This window comes from Zophobas morio, unplaced genomic scaffold (assembly GCF_036711695.1).
Source record: "Zophobas morio isolate AGI-343-1 ecotype UQ-CSIRO unplaced genomic scaffold, CSIRO_AGI_Zmor_V1 ptg000167l, whole genome shotgun sequence".
Taxonomy (NCBI): domain Eukaryota; kingdom Metazoa; phylum Arthropoda; class Insecta; order Coleoptera; family Tenebrionidae; genus Zophobas; species Zophobas morio.
Window position 1 is genome coordinate 57618 of NW_026972271.1, and position 20385 is coordinate 78002.

Here is a 20385-nt window from a genome sequence, read left to right on the forward strand (position 1 = left end):
AAAAAAGCAATTACTTTTTACTTTAGCCAATTTAAAAAATATACTTGACATTATGAAGGCTTCCAAGATTATAGTCCCCGGTCCAACCATGAAACATGCATAATGCTACCATTCAAAGCACCAATCCAAACCGCTGAGGTATAAAAATAATAGTCTGGCTAAGCCAAGTTTAAGTACTCTATCTTTACAGAGACGTAAAAGTGCGCCTGAAAGCAATGGATAGATTATAATGACTCGAATATCTTTATGAATGGTGTCTCTACAATGACTGCCTTGATGAATGTTTCGTAAACAGACTAATGGTACTTTCTCGATACTAATGCACTAGTTGTAAACTGCTGGTGTTATATATCTTCTAGTCTTAATAGATTGCATATCGTGAGAGGTGTACTCTAACCACTAGTATACTTAGTCGTGTCCAAGTAGTCAGTGGCTACTTTTCATGTCTCTATTATGACTCTGGAAGAGAGAGAGATATAGTAGAGCTATTCTCATTTCATTTATTAGTTATTTTTTAGTTTATTAAGCTTAGATAAATTAATGGACTACTTCCCTTGATTATAAGTTAATAATAATTTACCTGTCTCTGAATTCAAAACTTGGTAAGAAATGAGAACAAACTCCTGAGGGAGGGGCTTTGTGTTAAATAAAGGACAGTTCATGGCTAGCAATTTAGGCTACAACTAAATACCATTAAGTCCTTAGTAATCATTCAACAAAATTTTATCCGTACCGAAATTGTACACTAGGCATGAATTATAGCATCTTAACTTTTATCTTTATCTTAACTTTCCAGGAAAACACAGAAAGACGTAAATATGGTTGTTGTGAACTTGAGAACATTGATCATGGTCGACCTGTACCTTGAGGGAATCATAGGGGAGATTGAAGGTTTAACAGCCTAAAGTTCGTTCGCGTCCAAAAGAATTACTCTTAAAAATGAGAAAATAGGTAAGTCTCTTGAGTTCTTTAAAAATTATGACCCAGACTAGCTGGCTTTATTCAGGTCTGGTCGTTCATAATTATAACATTTTTCATAGTCACTTTTACCATGAATGAAGCTATAATTTTATCATTACCTAACAGATATTCTTTTTAATATTTTCTTCTTATTAGTTGTTTACATAAAACGACTAGAGAACCAGAATTTTCGATTCGCTTAAGGGGACCAATTTGACTCTTGAAACGTTAAAGTTCTTTTACCTCACAGTGATGATCCAGTAAAAAAAAATATTTTGAGTTACCAGTGACAACAATAAAGACGTCATACTATTCCATCAAGTTTTTAGCTATATTAATCTTTGCTAAGTAAGGTAGATTTAGAGATAAAGTATTGAGGTTATCTTTAATTAGTTTATTTAATGCAAATGGCAACACAATAAATAATATTAAAAGGACGGGAGTTATCTTACTATGGGCAATCAAGCTATTTAACAACTACAAAATATTAAAACATTTCCTTTAATGTATATTTGTTGATATTCAATTTACACCTTAAAAATGATAGTTAAACAAAAAGGAAATTAGTATTTTTTTTGTAGAATTAACGAACTTTAAGTAACCTTAAACTGGTTTATAATAGAAAGGAATGTTATAAAGCAGTTATAAAAATGCGCAACTTCATAAAAAAATTTTACAATACTAAAAAATTATTTTAGCATGTGTGCCGAGCTATATAAGTTGTTAAAACATGGTGAGATGAAACTAGTAAAAACGCGTTAGAAAAAGGAATTTGGTCTTTCTACTCAAAATTTTTTTGAGTTTTTGAAAATATTTAAGTAGCGAGAATTTAACCTTAGCTTAATAAAAAATAGTATAAAAAGCAGGTGAAAGGGCAACTTTTCAATTATTTGAAAATGTTACTGAACGTGCATGCTTTAGTTACCAGTAATAATTGCCTCGTACAGTATAAAAAGGATTTTTTATATTATAAAAGGGTACAAAAGTTAAAAAGGGTAGACATAAGCATAAATTTTACGTTTCGAAGTTTGCGATCTTTTTTTAACAAGTTTATATCGTTAACAGTAGTTTCTTTAGTGGTTAAATCTCCAATGGGAATAATTTTGTTTCTTTCTTATATAACTGGGCCATTAGTAAAATGTTTTTCCTTTAGAAGGTGCAAAATTAGCAAAAGTCAATCTTCAATCTGTGACAAATGTATCACAAGCGAAGGAAAACAATTTTTACTTGAAAAGCAACATTCCATGTTATGCGTGCACTTCAACATAAACAAATGTTAAGAATTTGATTTTTCTAATGATTTTTTCAAGTATTTTTTTGTTATAAGATTTTAGGGAAATTTTCTTTTTTTTTTAACTTTTAAATGGTTATAGAGACTCTTTACTGATAATTTTTTACTAAGACTTGGAAATTTTAAGAATTTGTTTTTTTTTCATGATTTTTATTTTTTTCCAAGAATATATAATATTAAAAGGCTTAATAATAATTTAATTTATTTATTAAAACTTTTTTATATAAATTCAAATAATTTAAATTTATTATTAAAATTTACTTGAAAAGTTTAACAATCTGAAATTCTTTTGTTTAAACTTATAGTTAATTTAAAGAATCAACTTTTTTTTAGTTCCTACTAAATTTTTATATTTTTTCAAAGTTTAAATTAAACTTTGGGTAAAATTTTTAAACTATCAAAGGTAATAGGGGGTGAAGCCCCAAAAGCTAAATTGGGCCAAGGCAGTGGAAGATTAGTCGATCGAGATGAGCTTATTGTGGACAGTACCCGGGGGGTGAGAATTTGGAAAGGGCCCGTTATATACCCTTTTCGCAAATTCTTTCATGGCCCCAAGAAGTGTGACCCTACTTTTTTAAATGTTCGAGACCATTTGTCTAACTTTATTAAATAGCCTGTGACTGTCTATAGGGGATTAAATCTTATTGAAGATCTCACCAATGGAAAGTTATTAGACTACCAAATGTTTTTGAGAATATATGTAAAACATTTAAAGCCCAAAAAGATCTAACATATTAGCAGCCTTTAAAGTTTTTAAATAAACTCCAATTTTGCTAGAAGATGCTTAGTAATCTGACTGTAACTTAATTTTTTTAACTATAGTATTCGATATAGTTGCAAAAGTGGGCTGTATGTAATGTGAGGGTTACTTGCCTGAGGGCCTATTACTAAAAATTGTAAGCGAGCTGGCAGGCGTTGACTTTTATAATCTATATATTTACCCGCTTTGGTTTAAGGTGGCAAGGTTTTTGGGGGGGATTAAAGATTTTCAAATAAAAAATTAACACAGTTTCTTTTAGCCCTTTGACTTTCCTGTATTATATTGTTTAACTATTTATAATATACTATTTTACGAAATTATCAGTCTGTGAAATTAACAGTTCTAAATATGGAAGCCTCAAAGAGAGAAGGTCATATATCCCTAAGGGGTTATTTAAATTTTCTGTTTTGATATTTAATATCCCTACGCACAATTGAATAATTTAGTGAAGGTTGTACTATTATTAATAATGTAGCAATAATATAGATGTCTCAAGGAGGACCCAACATTATCTTTTCTCTCTTTTATATTTAGATCGTTAGCCGTTTTGTGTGGCCTGGGTCTAATATATATATGTGTGTATTAAATAACTTTTATTAGACATTTATCATCTGGTGTTAACCTAAGACCCTAATAATAGCACTAAATTTGTTAAGCTAATATATATGAATTTCCTAAAACTTATGTACCCTTGCGGCCCCTCTAGAGGTAACCTGACCATCGGGGGGTCTTTCCCATGCTTGTTTTTTGGCAGTTTTCCACCACACTAAGCAGTCCAGGTTCGATGTCCTTCTCTGCTTCTCGGGTACATCTCCCGAAATACACAATAAATTAGCGTCCATTCTTCCACCCCTTTTGAAGAGAATTAGTGTAAGCACCATAATGACTTTTGAAAGACCTTTTTTAGCATGCAAGTGATGTTGGGCTAGAGGACTACAAAATTAAAATTTTTTTTTAGATAGTATGATACAATTTTAAATGGTTTTTTTCCAAAATTCTATAATTTGGTAATGATAACCATCCGGAGGAGTGGAAGTGAAATTTCCTTGCTTGTTAGACTTGACGACTAAATTTGCTTTTAGCATTACTATATTGCCTAAATAAATATCTGCGCTTAACTACCAAGAAACCCTAAAAGTAAATAGTTATAATAAAAGTTGCAAAATCCATATTTAGCTTGTGTTTAAGCAAAAGTTCGAGTTCTGAAAGTTATCAATACTTTACTAGTTATATAAATACATTAACTTTTTTAAGATATAATGTTTAATTAGTAAGCCCATTACTTTTTATCTTAACTATCTAGGTAAATTAGCAGGTTTCAAATGAAAAACTTTAACATCGAATTGGAAAAACGTTGTTAACCTGTTATTCAAGTGCAGTAAATATTGGTTTTTAAAACTTAAAAGTTTATTAAAATTAATACGCTTTATACACACCTATAATATACAGTGTATTAAACTATAGTAAAAATTTATAGAGATCTATTACCTCAGCGCGAAATACTGTAAAGAAAAGTTGGAAAAAGTCCCTTTAAGGGAGTGAAATAGAGCAGCGTATAATTTTATAGTACCTTTTGCGTAATGAGTCAGCGAATATTGAAGAAACTAAGATACAATCTAATGGAAAAAATTCAATAGCATTGGTATACTTCTAAAAACTCGAAGCCTTCTCCTCGTTCCCTCAGCCGCCGCATTGAGAGTTAAATATATTGTTATAGCAAGAACTTTAAATGACTGGAAAAAAGCAGTGAGATATCAATCTTAGAAGGTAACAGCTAGTTTCTAAAGAAATTCAATAATGTGTTATTTTGCTCATGCGAAGTAAAACACTGATGCAAGTCAATTTGATAACCTGTTTGTTTTCGGATAATTAAAAAGCCTATGTAATGAGATTGATAGACAAAAGAGAATGAACTCAAATCTAAAGCAAAAGTTTACCAAGATAAGCTTTAAAAACTTTGCTAAATTAAAGATTGAAGCAGCTAAAGTTTAAAACAATGTCACAATTCAGCTTTATAAATAATTGGTAGAAGCAAAATAATTTAAGTAGGTTTAAACAATGAAGCTGAAAGTTGTTGATAAACAATGGTAGTTAGGTATAAAAATAATTATGAGGTCTGAAAAGATCTTCTAGTCACAATATCGGCCTCAGTAAATCGACAAGATCAGCCGATAAAACTAGGTTTTCGTGCGAACAACTAGGCAGTGGCTAATTAATCCTACAAAAGCAGAACAATTCTTTTTTAACAATTTGCTGTTTTTTGCTTCCTATTAACCAGCATTCTTTTAAAAACTGTGTAACGCTTAACAATGCATAATTGAAAATCTGGCTTCTAGTTAACGCAGCGGATCAAATAGCGCTACAGATGCTAGTAGAGCAGGGCGAGCAACTTCGGTATCCAGTATGTGGTTTTAAAAAAAAAAGGAAGAATTTAAGACAATTAACTTATTTGAATGATAAACTCAAGCGCTAATAAATATAGATTGAGAACTTGAAATTTTTATTTTTTTCGTAAACTAATTTTATATTTGTTTAAGTCCTCACCAGATTTTTTAAATAGTTCTTTATAATTGCATTGCTTTGTTTATGGTAAAATAATTGGTAGTATTTCTAATCTTCCATTTTTTGGCTTCGATAAGTAGCATATTTAATTAAATTGCTCAACATTATTTGTAATGTTTTATTTAAAAGTTCCTTTCGAAATTTTTCATGTTTTCTTTACAAAAAGCATAAATTATAAGGAAAGAAAAGATAAACGCTGAATTTATAAAAATATTGACGCCATTGAAGCGAAATATGTCTCCGTGTTTTACGCAAAAAGAAAAAATAAATTTTCTTATGGAATAATGGTTTAAAAAAAAAATACAGCTTACCGCTTACTAGAGGATGACTGGGACCGACGTAAAACAGTAAAGTCAATAAAAAATTTAAGAGGGTGCTTAGCCTTTTTTACTAATGTCGTATGAAAATAGTGGGCCCAACTTTACATTTAACTATCATGCACTGAACACAGTAATTCCTTAAAATCCATTCTTTTGCAGCATTCAATTTACTAAATATATTAGAATCTCCCGTTTACGACAAAAAATACTATATTTATTCGGCGTTTTAAAAAAACAATAATGAAACTGATTTGATATTACACCCACAACCCAGTAGTTGCTAAACCCAGAAGCCATAAAAACTTAAGCAGAAAATATAGACTTTGATAATATACAAGTCCTATTTAAACGAATATTGAACAACACATCTCCAAAATTTTACGGCTCATTTACGTTTTAGCATTTATAAAAAGTGTATTATTACATTTTAAAGAACACATTTAAGCGAAAGAGGAGCATTACTAGCAATAAAAGCGGTTTCTAAAAGAGATGAAAAGATCGATGTTGTTTTTTATTGGAATACATAATCCTATACCTCTCGATTTACTTAGAGGGGCGAGGGTATTACCACTCCTCAATTTAACAGTATTAAAGTGGTATTTTAACTTTGGTTCCAATATTTATTCCTTGTATACTTTTTATATTGAAAATAAAACTGATGGACATGCACTTCTATATATTAGCGGAAATTCTTCTCTCACCCATGAGTTTAAAATACGAAAGCGATGTTATCATGGTACAAGGATGTAAAAGTGAGGAGAAAAGAAAAGTTTTATTAGCACGTTTTCTTATTCAAAAGCTAATGATATTAAAGCACTGTTAGAAATCTATGGAAGAACGAACCTAAATTTTTTTTGACACCTCTCTCCCCATTTTAAGATCTATATTTGATGTAGTCACAAATAATATAATGAAAGAGAGTAAGAATAATTTTCCTGCTATGATAGTCTCCAATCGGGATAAATTTAAACAAAAAATATTAAATTGGATTAACTTCGTTCAGTAGTTATTCTTTCGTTTTCAATACTGTTTCTGGAGTTATTGAATTTCGACGCTCTTTTCATAGGACCGACTCTAACGGGATTTAGTGTTGCAAATGATGACATACGGATGAAAGAGCCTCGCAAGACTCGATTAAAATTTGGGACACTCAACGCGCTTCCTCTGTTCGTTATATTTTCTAAATTTTGAGGTTTAGAAGGATTATCAAAATATGGATAGCTTTCTTACAAAATAAGAAAAAACTTTATACTACAAAATAAAATGCTTGATTAAGAATTTACATTTTAAAAGGGCGCTCAAGAGGAGAATATACCAAAAAGCAGAAGAAATCAAGCTAAAAATGATGATAGTTTTGAATTAACAAACAGATATGTGGTCAAGAACAAAATAGCGAAAACTAAAACACAACCCCTTCTACCTTTCCAATTGCTATTTCGAGATCAGAAAATTATCAGAGTGAACGGCACCGAATATTTAGTGGATAAAGTTAAGGGGAATGATCTTACTGTGTATTCTTTGAATATGAAAGAGTCAAAATTATCAAAGTAAAGCCTGCTAGCATTGTTTATTACAATAAAAAATCAGGGACTTGGCAAAAAAAAAAAATAGGGCTCAGGGGAGGAAGCAGGGGACGAATTAGTTTCGCAAAAATAGCAAGATACGAACGAATTCCAATAAAAGGTACGCAAAATAAGAAATGAGGGCAATAGCATTGCAAGCACCAGAAAGAATTTTATACCAACATGACTACAACCCAGCGATCTATATTATATTGAAAACTCAAAGAAATAAAAATGTTTTCTTAAGACTGGGTAATTATTGTTGGAGATATAAAAATAATCGGAGAGATGTAGGTTATTTGGCACTCTCACTAAACATGAAATGAGAGGAGATAGCTCCTAAAATAACAGTAGTAATTCCTGACCAAAGATTTATAGAGCGTTTCCAAAAAAATTACTGAGGTTTTTTGAATCCTATATAGGGGGGCCTACTACATGAATCAATGGGATAATATTTAAAATGCGGTATACCTTTATGATAGACAGCGTTCATATACCTGTTACCTACAATTTAGATAAAGGTTACTGGTGTAGGGTTCGCGGATCGCACCTACTTGGATATACTTCAAACGAAATGTAGGTAGAGCTTGCGGGTCTAGCAATTATCCCCCAATGAAAAATATAATTATACATGAGGATTACTACCATTTTTTCTGACCTTACATTAAACAAAAATGTTAAGGATCTACCTATAATACTAATTTTGTTTTTATAGGAGAAGTTCAGATAAATTTTTTTTGACGTCCTTAAAGTTTATAAAAAGGCTTTTGATGACTTACTCATTGTCGATGACTGTATAATTATATCCACTTCTGGACAAAAAGCTACCAATGACTTTTTTAAAAAGCCGAATGTGCCTTAAAATAATTAGTTATAATTATTTAATTAATGGGCCTTTCGAGTTTTTAAAAAGTATCTCGCAGTATAATAGTCCTCAGCAAACTGATCTCCATGCTTTACTCTTACTCCTAAAGTTAAGCCGAGAGTATAAAGGAATTTTTCTTACTTCCGATTATGCTTTACCGATAAGCATATTTAAGGAAAAAATGTGGTTGAATAAAACAAGGGTTTTAATGCGAACACCAATTTATAAAGAGTACATAAAATCAGTATGGATTCTCAGGCCGCCTTTTTACCTCTCTGGGTACTAAAAGTAAAACAGCCTTACCTCTAGATCATTTTTTATATAATTTAAAAGATATTACAAATGGTGTTCAAACAGAGGAAATTTAAAGGGTATCCTTACTTAAAGCGTAAATTATTCATTGCTTGATTTATGACGAGTATTTAAACTACTACAAGGTCAGCTAACGAAAAGTAACGGGGGTCTTTATAAATTTAGATATTCAGATATAAAATTTATAAATATGTTAATAATTATTTTAAACAATTAAATCGCCTGCTAACAAAAAATACTGGATCCATCTGTATAAAGCTTTAACTAATAAATTTAACCCGGCCATTACTTTTACCGAATGATACCGAGAGTATCGTTTTCATGCAGCAATCTAATAGAACTTGTGAATAGTAACGGGGACTTTCGCCTCATGTTTCAACTCACAGTTGATGTCAGAGAACTTTTTCTTTTACAAAAGTTGGAAATAAAATTGGAGAACTTGAAAAAATTGGATTACTAGCATACATAGATAACATGGGTATTATTGAACTTTTGGAAGTAAAAGAAAACGTTCTTGCCGCTGGAGGATATGACGCATTATCACTCTTTTACATCTACAGTAGCTCCTTCGGCCGAGCCCTAATTAGTGAACCACAAAAATCGGGAAAGGAATGTAGAATTGTGGTTGCCACGTCTACTAAAAAGCTTTTATAACGTTAAATTTCAAGGCTGGGGCTTATATATTACTAAATATTGGGCTAACAAAAAACTAATTCAAATGTAGTTCGTGAGAAGGGATTATGGAGTTATGGAACCAATAAGAAATACTGTTTGCTCAAATTCCTATACATAGGGGTAGAAGTGATTGATCTTCCGTTGATACCCAAAGTGCCTAGACTTTGGTTAAGTTACTTAAGAGAGTTAACTTTTTTGTTCAGGATTCAAGTTTTGAAAGTACAACTGACAGATTCAAAAAACTTCCTGGTGTAATAATTCATTACGACATCTTTCAAGCATTATACCCTTCATTATCCCGAAAAAAAATGATTTTAAATGGAATAATGTGAGAACAGATCCATCATTTCATCCTTTTTTTTTTCCAAATTGAGATATGGGAATATTACGAAGCTACTAGAGAAAATAAGTTTCCTGATGTAGCTTACAATATAATGCAATATCAGATTAATGAAAAAGGTGGCATCTTTGCATCATATTTAAATGCGGCAGTTAGACTTCTTCAAGCAGCTTTTAAGGCCTTACTTAGTGATATTTTTACTAAGGTATCCTCGAAGAATATTAGTTGGAAACTCTGTGAAATATGAAATTACCTACAAAATAATTGTTAGCATTCTTTACTTTCTATCTTGAATGAAGAGATGGTAAGCGCTTTAAAGAAAGAATACTGTCTTTTCCACCAATGAACTTGTTTTTTCAAAACTTTCCACAAAAATTGCTATAAATAGTGTTCCAGAAATTAGACCTTGATAAATTATTTAAATCAAGAAAAAACCTCTATTATCTACTACAGAAGATTCGAGGCTGCAAAGCCTCATATTTTCCCCTTTGTTCCCTAAACTTCAACTCCTGTATAATAATTTTTTTTAGAAATAAAGAAAGTCTACTTTTTAAGCGTATAAGCTTTGGTTGACGTTAGATTTCGGTTTTATAAATGATAAAAGTCTTTCGTTATATCCTTTTTTTTTTTTTGTAAAAAGCGTTTTTGCTTCAAATAATTTTATTATAATTAATTTTACTATTAAATTGTAAGTTTTTCCGCAGTATTTCTGATTTTATTAAACAGGAAAGCTATAGTTCTGTAGCCGTACGATATATTTTTTTAAGCAAGACCTAACCTTATTTAATTACAATAAACCATAGGCTGATATTTGCTATACTTTTATAAATATCTAACAGTCGCTTAGTAAGGAAGGTTCATCAAAAGCTTTCCACAGACTTATAAAAAAATATTTTAAGAATAAGAAACCTTAATAAGTTTTAATTTAATAAAAAACCTCTCTTATCTACTACGGATAATGGGGGCGTCAAAGGCTCTTTACTTTTTTTCTTCCCCCACATTGACTAAACCTAGTAAATTTTTCTTTTAAGTTTAGTGTTCCGGCAGCACTAAACTCACTGAGTAATACTTATTTCTTAAAATACAGAGATCTGATACTGGAACTTTTCTTTGTGACTTTTTACTCCTATCTTTTATTATTTGAAAGCCTTACTGTTTCTTAAAAAATCTAGCCACATTGGCGTTAATATTTAGAACATAGGTATTTAGAAACGAAAAAAAAAAAAACTTATTAATGCTGTTTCTAGTAAATACTGACTTTAATTATTTGTTTCAGTATAATTATAACGGTCACTTTTGTGGAGCAGACCTGCGTTATTATTTTTGTTTAGTTAAGCTAATTCCATATGGAAGAAAACCAGTTCCATTATAGACATTGTAAAGTTTTTGGCTATTATTTAGGCGATGTATTAGGAGTAGTTGAGCTAATGTCATTCATTTTGAAATTCAACTGGTATTACTGCCTTTAAAAAGTACATATATTGTCTGAATATCATAGGCGTAAAGCCGTAATGGGCGTCTCGCGTGTGAGGGTTGCCTGGCAAAAGCAAATCGCGCACATTAGTGCGCGAAACGACAGGGACGAAAAAAAAGAGCCAGGTGGTACGCCCGCTGTCAAGTGCAGCGCCCACGTGCACGCTGAAACTGCAACCTTTTAGGTATGGCTTCATCATTTGTGAAAGGTCATTAGCTTGTGCAGAAGACCTCTATGCTAAACTCGGTCAAAGGCCTTTGCAAGGCGCTGATAGCTCATTCGATTAGGAGATGGAGCTGCTGAGTCGTTGGCTGTCCTCGCTAGAATTCAAACTGGAACTCCGGCAAGGTGTTTCGAACGTCGACGCCTACCCTAAAACGGCGCAGGAAAGCGGTCTCGCTCACTTTGCCTACCGCTGACAGGAGGCTGATGGGCCGTTATATGCTGGTCACAAACTCCGGTTTTAAGCCTTCAGGAGCCTCACAACAGTTGCTACTTTGCATCGTGTTGAACAGGTGTCCAAGGCCATCGCTGGTTAACTAGAAAGCGTAAAAAATGCATCACTGTTAACGGCGTACTGGTCAGCATCTCGTTAGGGGTGCCCCGGAATCGGGATAAGCTCAGCTGCTATAATGACTAGTGGGAAAGCATTCTGGGCAACAAGGTTAATAGCGAATAGAGAGCCTCAGTTTTTTAAAAGGGAAGTTGGCCGCTGTTTCCTGCCTCCGCAATTAGAGTTTAGCTTGGCTTCCGTTGATGGCGCTCTGTAACAGCAGGCCACCCGGATAAAGCCTCATGGTTGGTAAATAAGCGCCTTCAGTTCGTCAGACAGACGGAGAGCGGCGTGGTACATTACTTTAAGATGTTATCACGGCGACGGTGTGAGTCCTGGCCAGGGCGCTTTCGAGGTTAGCAGGAGCATCGTGCTTCAAGGCGGGGTTTCCAGGGGTGATGGGAACGGTGGAGACGTTATTTCGAAAAATTAGCAAATTTATTCCAGTTAGTAAAAGACCGGCGATGGCCTTCCCTTCGTCCATCTTGAGAAGGACTGAAAGGTGGTCGGACGCAGTTTGTTGAGCGCTTGGATCAACGTTGAAAGAGACGCAATTTTATTGTGCTTACAATTTTTTTATAAATTTCTAAAAAAAGATTTTAATTCAAAAAAAAAACCCCTCATAATATACCGTCACTGAAGAACCACTATTTCATATAACTAACAATGTACTTCTGTATGCATAAACTGATAGAGACTCAAAGCGCCCCTTACTTGTATTAGCACCTATTTTACATATAAAAGCAACTGAGCTCCGCTGAGGACTCGGAAAATGAAAGAGAAGCGAAGTGACTGTGAGCTTGGCTCTGATTCTGAGGCGGAGGGGTCTAGCTAAACTATTGCATACTAATATCGATAATAGTTTCAGTAACATTATTTAGCAGGGCTTCTTTTTAACATAATATTATTTTTTAAAATTTATATCATTATTTTTGTCTTCCGTTAAACCCTTTCTCTTCTGTTTGCACTCTTTCATGTTTAACAGATATTCTGTAAATATAACCTTTAAGCTTACCGCCTTATGCATAAAATTCTAGAGAAGATGAATACCAACGCATGCAAGAATTCAAGAAATTAAAGGAATACATTTACGAGCAAAATAAGAAATTATTATTTAAAAATGTTATTATAATTCATAGTTTTTTAACGTGTGCAAAACAAATTTATTATTAGTGTTGACCTACTGATTTTTTATAGTATTATAAATTTTTTATTACTTGCTAAGCTACCAAGTAAATTATTTTGGCGAACTCTAAAGTTGGTAGAACCTTATAAATTTTTTGTAAAGATTGACGACTTAGAAAATGGGAAACACCAATTGTTTTCTTATTATACTTCGCTTTTTGAAGCGGAAAGGGATGTCTTGGTACTTTTTTAAAAAATAAACCTTTTAAAAACAATTATATCGGTGCTTAGATATATAATTTTAAAACGAATTATTAATAAAAATTTTAAAAGAATATGTTTCAGTTTTAGCAATTGACAATTTACAAAGTATAATTAATTTGACTTTTTTTGATGAAATTTAAAATTTCATAATTAATAAAAATGACTTAATAACTTTTTAAGTAGATTAAGGAGGCAGAAATTCTTAGAAAACATCTCATAGAATGCTCAAAAAAACAACTACAAGATACAATTAAAGAAATTGAAAAAGAATTTGAAGTTGAGACTAAATCCGCAAAAGGTCATTATTAACTATTTATCATATCAATAAAATAATAGTTTATATATAATTTCAGCTGAAATTATGGCAAGCCTGCTGGAGAAAAAAAAAAAATTAGAAGAGGAAAAACAGTCCCACGAAATTTATATGGACAATGGTGAAGAGAAATTGGGAGGGTATCGTAAAACCACAAGATTTCAGACAACGAGCGTTACTTCTAAAGGTTTCTTCGATTTTAATTTTTTTTAATTTTTACAAAATAATTTTTAATTCCTTTTTACTTTAAATTAATTGAATGAAATTAATTTAAAGTATATTTTTTTATAAATAAGTATTTATATATTTATTATATATATACTTTTAAAAATATATTTTATTATTATAAATATATATAGTAATAAATATTTTTTATATGTATATAAAAAAATTGTAACGGAAGTTACTTTTGTAATTATAATTTACTTTACCTAAATTTTTTTAAAGGCTTTAGTTTTCTTAAAAGTGGCCGATCCAGTAGAAGAAATGGAAATAGAAAATTGTTTGGTTCCAGCAGACAAGGTATAACGAAGACTGTTCAATACTATAATATATGATGTATAAAAAAATTTTTTAAAGATTTAAAATTAAACGAAAACGAAAGAAAATTGAGCGAGACCGAAATTAACTCCGATTTATTGGCCATTTCAAAATTAAAATAATCATTTTTATATAAAATGTTTATATGTAGTTAAAATTTTTTGCCAACTGCTCGATTTTGCTCTAAAGCGAAGTCAAATTAACTCCGATCTACTGGAGTACAAAAATAAAATAATTTAATTTATTTGTATTAATATAAATTTATTAGCGTTAACTTTGAAGTTATATATAGGAATTAATAATTCACTTAAAAAAAGTTTTCCTTCCGCTCGTTTTTGCAGGCCCTCTTAACGAGTTTTTCATAAAAAAAACTCTCATAAAGTAAAAGATTTTATAATTAACTGTTTTTTATAATAAAGTATTTATTTATTTATTTAAGTCCTATATTTAATATTTTAATAAAAGTGTGCCATTGTCAAAGGAGTTTGCGTTTAGAAATCTCTTAAAACTTTTTTTTGGTAATTTGTTAAAACTTTATACTATTTGCACCAAACAATGTTTCTTAATTAGATGACAGGTTTAAATTTTTAATAAAAAAGCATTTTTTTGTTCAACCTTCATAAGTAAACGAGTTGCTGATATACCGAGTTTTTAAAATTTGAATTTCTTCATTAATTTTTAACTTATAAATTCTTATAAGTATTCTCAGAAATTAAGAATTTATTGAATTATTGTTCAGTATATTAAACCTCTCTCTAAGCCGAATCGCTTGATAGCAATTTTTTAGGGTTTACCATCTAAATAGACCCGAACACTATTAAAAGTTTACTCTTACTACCTGGAAAATATATACTTATCTGCAGAATCAACAAGGCTCTCAAAAACGATTCTTTTTATAATGTTAAATATGTAAAAGCTTTACGGTACTTTAATTAAAAAGTTTGATAATACGATACAGTCATAAAGTTAAGTTGTAAAAGTTCCTTTTATTAGAATTTAATTTATAAATTTACCTAATTATTCAAAACTAACAATAAATCCTGACACCCTTAAATTCTTAAATTTTTGTAAAAATAAATTTATATACAATAAGTTGTAAAAACCAAAGAAAACTCTACCTGTTCGAAGATGGGAGTAAACAGTTTTAATTAAAATAATATATTAGTAAGAAAATTACATAAACAGGATGTTTATTATGGGCTTAAAGTGCCTCTGAATACACTAATTTCACAAACTTTATTAAACTTAGCTACCATAACTTACCTAACGGATCAAAACTATTATTGAGTGCAACTTAAAGTATTTAGTAGTATGAAGGTTCTTAAATGCGAGAACACAAGAATTTTTTTGCAACACTATAATGCAACCCTTTATTTCTGCTGGAGTTAATAATAGTTTAATAAAAAAGCTTTGTTTTCTGTTGATGATTTTTATTACCAGTCACTATCAACTAGTGCCGACGGTTAGCACGTAAGTAACAAATATAATTCGTTGTGTTCATCGTCTAGTGTGGTACATAGCGATTAATACAAAGCATGAAGGCAACTATATAGAAGGTGGGCGGTCCTATTTTTTATAAGTGTTTTGTTGTAAAATTTTTTGTTAAAACTCTAAAATGCAGTACTGTTAAACATAAAAAATTGCAGTTTTCGACTAATTATTTTGCTTAAGGTTTATCTTTAAATTTAGTAAGCTTTTCCTGCTTATAGTTTATTAATGAATATGTCATTCTGAAAAAATAAGCGGCACAAAATAGAGCTAAAGACGAAAGAGAAAAAATTACCCATTTTACCTTTGCGTACTTTTTGGGACAAAGTTTAGGATTTTCATGCGTAATACATTGATTTGTCAAGTCCAAGCATGTACCCTCAACTCTTTAGCTAAACTGGAATTTAGTAGATGCGATAAAGGTCCCTTTACCAACATCAAAAGGAGTATTGTACACATAAAGTTTTAAAGTAAGTAAAGCTGACAAATTTTTATAGTTTCATTAGTATACCAGGTGCCATTGTCAAAGGATTTCAATGATTTCCATTTTCAAGGGGCTAACTACTAGTTATAAAATTACTCAGCTATTTCATTTTCGTAAGCGCCCTAACTCAGACGCTAATACCTAAGAGGAGGTGGTTAGGTACTATTGTAAATATTTATAAGCGGGCAAATAGATTATAATAACATATTTACAATATCTTCAAGCGCTTTAATGGGACCCTAAAATTTGTAGATTGAATGTTGAGGTCATAAACTTTATTAAGGGAAACCTTAAAAGATCCGTGAAATTTCATAGAAAATAGGTTTATTCGACATGTACGATTCTTTATTACCTAAAGGATGGCTCTCGAGATGGATCCAGAAAGATTGCGTACTACTACTTTACCAATAAGATAGAGAGTTCAAAAGCATGAAGTAAAGACACTAATTTGTCTAACTCAACTGCTTAAACAGGATCTCTAAAAGATAACCGAAGCTTTCCTCGACTGGCATTAGTACTTGAGCAAAGCTTCGCTACAGAGCCGCATCAAGATGAATAAGTTAATTAAACTATGACTGAAAAGCTATGGTTTTAGCATTTCTCTTGTTTTTCTTATGCATTTCTACTTAGCTTAATTATTATCTTAGATGATATATTGTATCTTTTAATAAAAAAAGTAAAGATTATAATTTTATTTCTCTCTGAAGGAAAAGGTGTGGTTTAAAAAATTTACTATAAAATACAATAGTTAATGAAGCTGGACTTCAATAGTTCATAAAGTTTTTAATCTTTAAGAATTTTTACTAAAGTGATAACAATAGTAGTTTGTAGTCATTACGTATAAATCAACGACTAGTCCAGATATTAAGTTACGCAGGGTTCTAAACATATATCTAAGTTTTGACATACTTTGAGCAAGAGTGGATCACACTCAATTTCTTCAATCATGTTCTTCTAGGCTTGGAAATTTAGTTTAACTTTAAAGAAGTTTGTTCCTAAATAAGAGAGGATATAGGTCTAAACATTTTTAAAACAAATAGTTGAACTATCTTAATACCGTAAGGTAGGGTGCACATAGTATCCTTATCAGACAAGGATTACTTCACTTTTGACATTAGTGTTACTAGTTAATGCCCGTCTTATGGATTACATATAAAAAGTTCTAAAATTACTTTATCACGCTGAAGTAGTGCCCATACCCTAGTAAATGAGCTAAAGTAACGTTAAAAATTTACAACTTAAGACAGCGAACTCAAGCAAATATCCTATTTTTTATAAAAATACTACAGAAACAACGATGACTTACTAAAGGCTAGCCAAGCCGTTAACAGCACAGAAAAGTGAAAGACAACAATATGATAAGCCTAAAGTACACTCTCTCATGTTAGCTTGCTTTCTGCTTCTAAGCAGTTTTCTAGTTCAAACTTTTAGTAGTACTAAGGTAAATACCTTAGAGAAAATTATTTTCTTATCGTGCATTAAAGATATTTCTTTCGTACCTTGCGTTATAATTACCCAAGTTTAAAATCGATGAAGAACTTAAGATAACTTAGTAAGTAGTCAAGATATACTACTAAATATTATGAATGTTAGAATGGCCAAAACTTAGATTTTTAAGTGACCAAAAAAACTAAGAAAACAAAAAACACATTAAAAACAAGATTTATTCAATCTTAAAAAGAACCTAATACCGATAAGTGTAAACTAAATATATTTGACACTTATTAAAAAAGAAAAATTGAGTTCTAATAACGATAAAAAGCCTAATCTATTAATTCAAAAGTCTAAGTAGAAAACACAAAACCTTGGCATACTATATTCTAAGGAGACCCGACAAAAGCTCTATCACAATTTAAAAAAATTTTAAAAAAGAGCAAACTAAGGACCAAATTTTTATTAAACAAACGTAATATTTTCAAACTTTTTACAAAAGATATTAGTACTATCTTGCTGATCAATGAATAAAGTATCCGTAAATCTTATCTCTTAACTTTAGCCTATGGCCATAGTTTTTCTGATTTACGGCCTCTATTCGTGGCCAACTTTACCGGCGTTAGCTTTTCTTAAAGTGCATTACCACACTGGACCAAATGACTGAAATTTGCTTCGACCCCTCTATTTCTTGGGTTCAGTGGGACACTCTTACTTTAACTTCTAAAATAGGGCTAATACAGAAAGAGATTAAATGCTAAAAGTTCTCAGTAGAAAACAAAAAAAAAATTGAATACAAATAAGAACGGAGAAACAAAAAACTAGAATGAGGTTTGTCGATAGTGATGCACATTTCTATTTGTATTAAATTCAAGTGGAAAAAAAAGATTAAATGTTTTAAAATATACCATTAATTGTTTCTTTGATTAGTAAAAATTATAATGTTTAATTCTTATAACTTATCCGCATCCAGTCTTCATTGATCTTGGTGTGTTTACTTTAATTATTTATTTCGTTCGTTTTGTCTTTTCACGTCCTGTAAGATTGTTTCCTCTTTTACATCCTATCTAATCTTCTTTTTTCATGTTTTTTGGTTATCTCCATATATGCAAAACTATAACCTTTAAAAGTAAGTGTGAACGTAGTTTTAACAACCTAAGAATTTTTCTTAAAAATTCCATTTTAATTCTTTAGTATACCATACTATAATTAAGCTTCTGATTTTTTGTCACGCTATTATTGGTTAGTTTTTACTTTTTTCCTCAATTTTTACTTGGGTCATAATACGTCGTAACATTTGACCATAAGGAAATTAAAAGAAATGCTATCTCTTTCAAAGCGATCCAACTACATACCTACTGACAAGTTTAAGTAAAAATTAGTTACGCGGGTTGAGCATGGAGAGCACAAGGCGCTTAGTATATATAAAAGTCTAGAAGTTTTACGGCACCTGTTAACAACGTGGTAGGACGCCGGTAATTGTAAATGGATACTGGGTATAAAGTCTAGAAATTTAGTGTTTAGTGTTAAACTGTTAAGTTTATTTTTTCGTGGTAGAAACTAAAATATGTTAAGCTAGATAGGCAGTCCGCGTTTATATTTGATTAGATAGTTAACAATTTTAGCCAATTTAAAAAGAAAGTACATTTTAACTACACGAACCCCTACCCGTTCAGAGGATACCTGCGAAAGTACTATTAAGGCAGAACTGAAAGGGAGAAAGGGAATGAAGGAAAAATCTATTTCATATATTTTCTCTTTCGACTTCTTTTAAAAGTTGGTTTCCCCCCTACTGATAAATTTTAGTCAAGCTTTAATAAATTTTTGAAAAAAAAAAAAAGAGGAAATAAAAAGTGTAAAATAAAAAAATAAAGTCAAAAAAATTACTATAATCTATTTTAATTTAATGCTGAAATCAACATCGAACACCAAATTAAAAGTGCTACTAGCTTCACCTTTTATTAAAAATATTGTCTCAAATTAAGGAGCAGAATGTACGTAAACATGTTACTATGCGGATAGGATTTCAGTTATAGAATGAAAGCAAGCGCTGAGATAAATCTCTTAAAATTTAAAAGGGAAGAACCAGCGTTTATGTAGGATTGATTTCCGTACGTAATTCCAACGGAATACAAACAATGGTTTTAAATTTTTATTAAGACATTTAGTTATTTTGAGTCTGTAGAACTGTATAATATTTACAAGATAGTAGAGAGGGGCAAGTGCCTTACTTAACTGGAAACTATTTGTAATCTTTTGACGAAAGCAAAAAATTAGAACAAGTGGCAGCTATTTTTGTTTTTGCAAATACATTTTGTTAGAGTGAGAGCCAATATTCGCTATATTTAACTATAAAATAGCGGAAGGCGTGTTTGCGTACGAGATGTTCCATGTAAAAAAAACTTTTTCTAAGAGTGCTAAAGAAAAGCATATCTTTCGGGTGTAGCGGACATAAAAGTTTAACTATACGGAACTACTTGAAAAAAGGGTAGGAATGAAAATAGAAAGGGTTTTTTTAAAACTTATAATAGGTAAAAGTAGTTACTCTTAACAAAAAATTACTACCATTTACATTTTTTTTGGCAGTTTTCCACTTTTGTTTATGAAAAGGGCTTCATGTTACAAAAAACACCAGTACCAGAAGAAGAGACAGAAATAAACTTAATAAATGAAAAAGAAAATTATTTTTATCAGAAGTATTATTTTTTGTATGTGAAATTGATATAGATTATTTACGTATAACAAAGGTTATAATCAAGGCTTCAAAATCTACAAAACCTTCAAATCTTGTTTTATAAGTAGTGATGAATTAGCAGTAATAGTAATGACTATTTTTGATAATACTAGTAAATTTAACATGTTAGAAATAAACATGATAACGTAAAATTCCAAAATAAGATGACTCCTTTTTATTAGATTTTATTTTCTTTAAGTTTTCTAAACTTCCATGTTATCTAGGAATACACCAGATAAAAACACTATTTATTTGTACATAAGGGAAGAAGAGGGAGAGTGTGGCCATATTAAAAACAAAAATGAGCAAGACTAAAAGAATTTACATCAGCC

At 30.8% G+C, this 20385-nt stretch overlaps 1 protein-coding gene across 1 annotated transcript; it reads left to right on the top strand.

Moving 5' to 3' along the window:
* The first annotated feature begins 12146 nt into the window (after positions 1 to 12146).
* LOC135145637 (uncharacterized) lies at positions 12147 to 14038 on the top strand. Its single transcript, XM_064077759.1, has 8 exons — positions 12147 to 12342; positions 12398 to 12499; positions 12712 to 12796; positions 12963 to 13040; positions 13247 to 13361; positions 13417 to 13563; positions 13824 to 13898; positions 13956 to 14038. Exons 2-8 carry the CDS (start codon positions 12447 to 12449, stop codon positions 14036 to 14038), a joined length of 636 nt encoding a protein of 211 aa, XP_063933829.1. The 5' UTR covers positions 12147 to 12342; positions 12398 to 12446.
* Positions 14039 to 20385: the final 6347 nt, after the last annotated feature.

Bases quoted from the DNA above. Each gene is read 5' to 3' on its own strand.
- LOC135145637 (XM_064077759.1), top strand. From the start codon at position 12,447: ATGAAAGAGAAGCGAAGTGACTGTGAGCTTGGCTCTGATTCTGAGGCG. The intron at 12,797-12,962 runs GTTATTATAATT...TTTTTTGTAAAG, and splicing joins AGAAATTATTATTTAAAAAT to ATTGACGACTTAGAAAATGG. The intron at 13,899-13,955 runs GTATAACGAAGA...AATTTTTTAAAG, and splicing joins GTTTGGTTCCAGCAGACAAG to ATTTAAAATTAAACGAAAAC.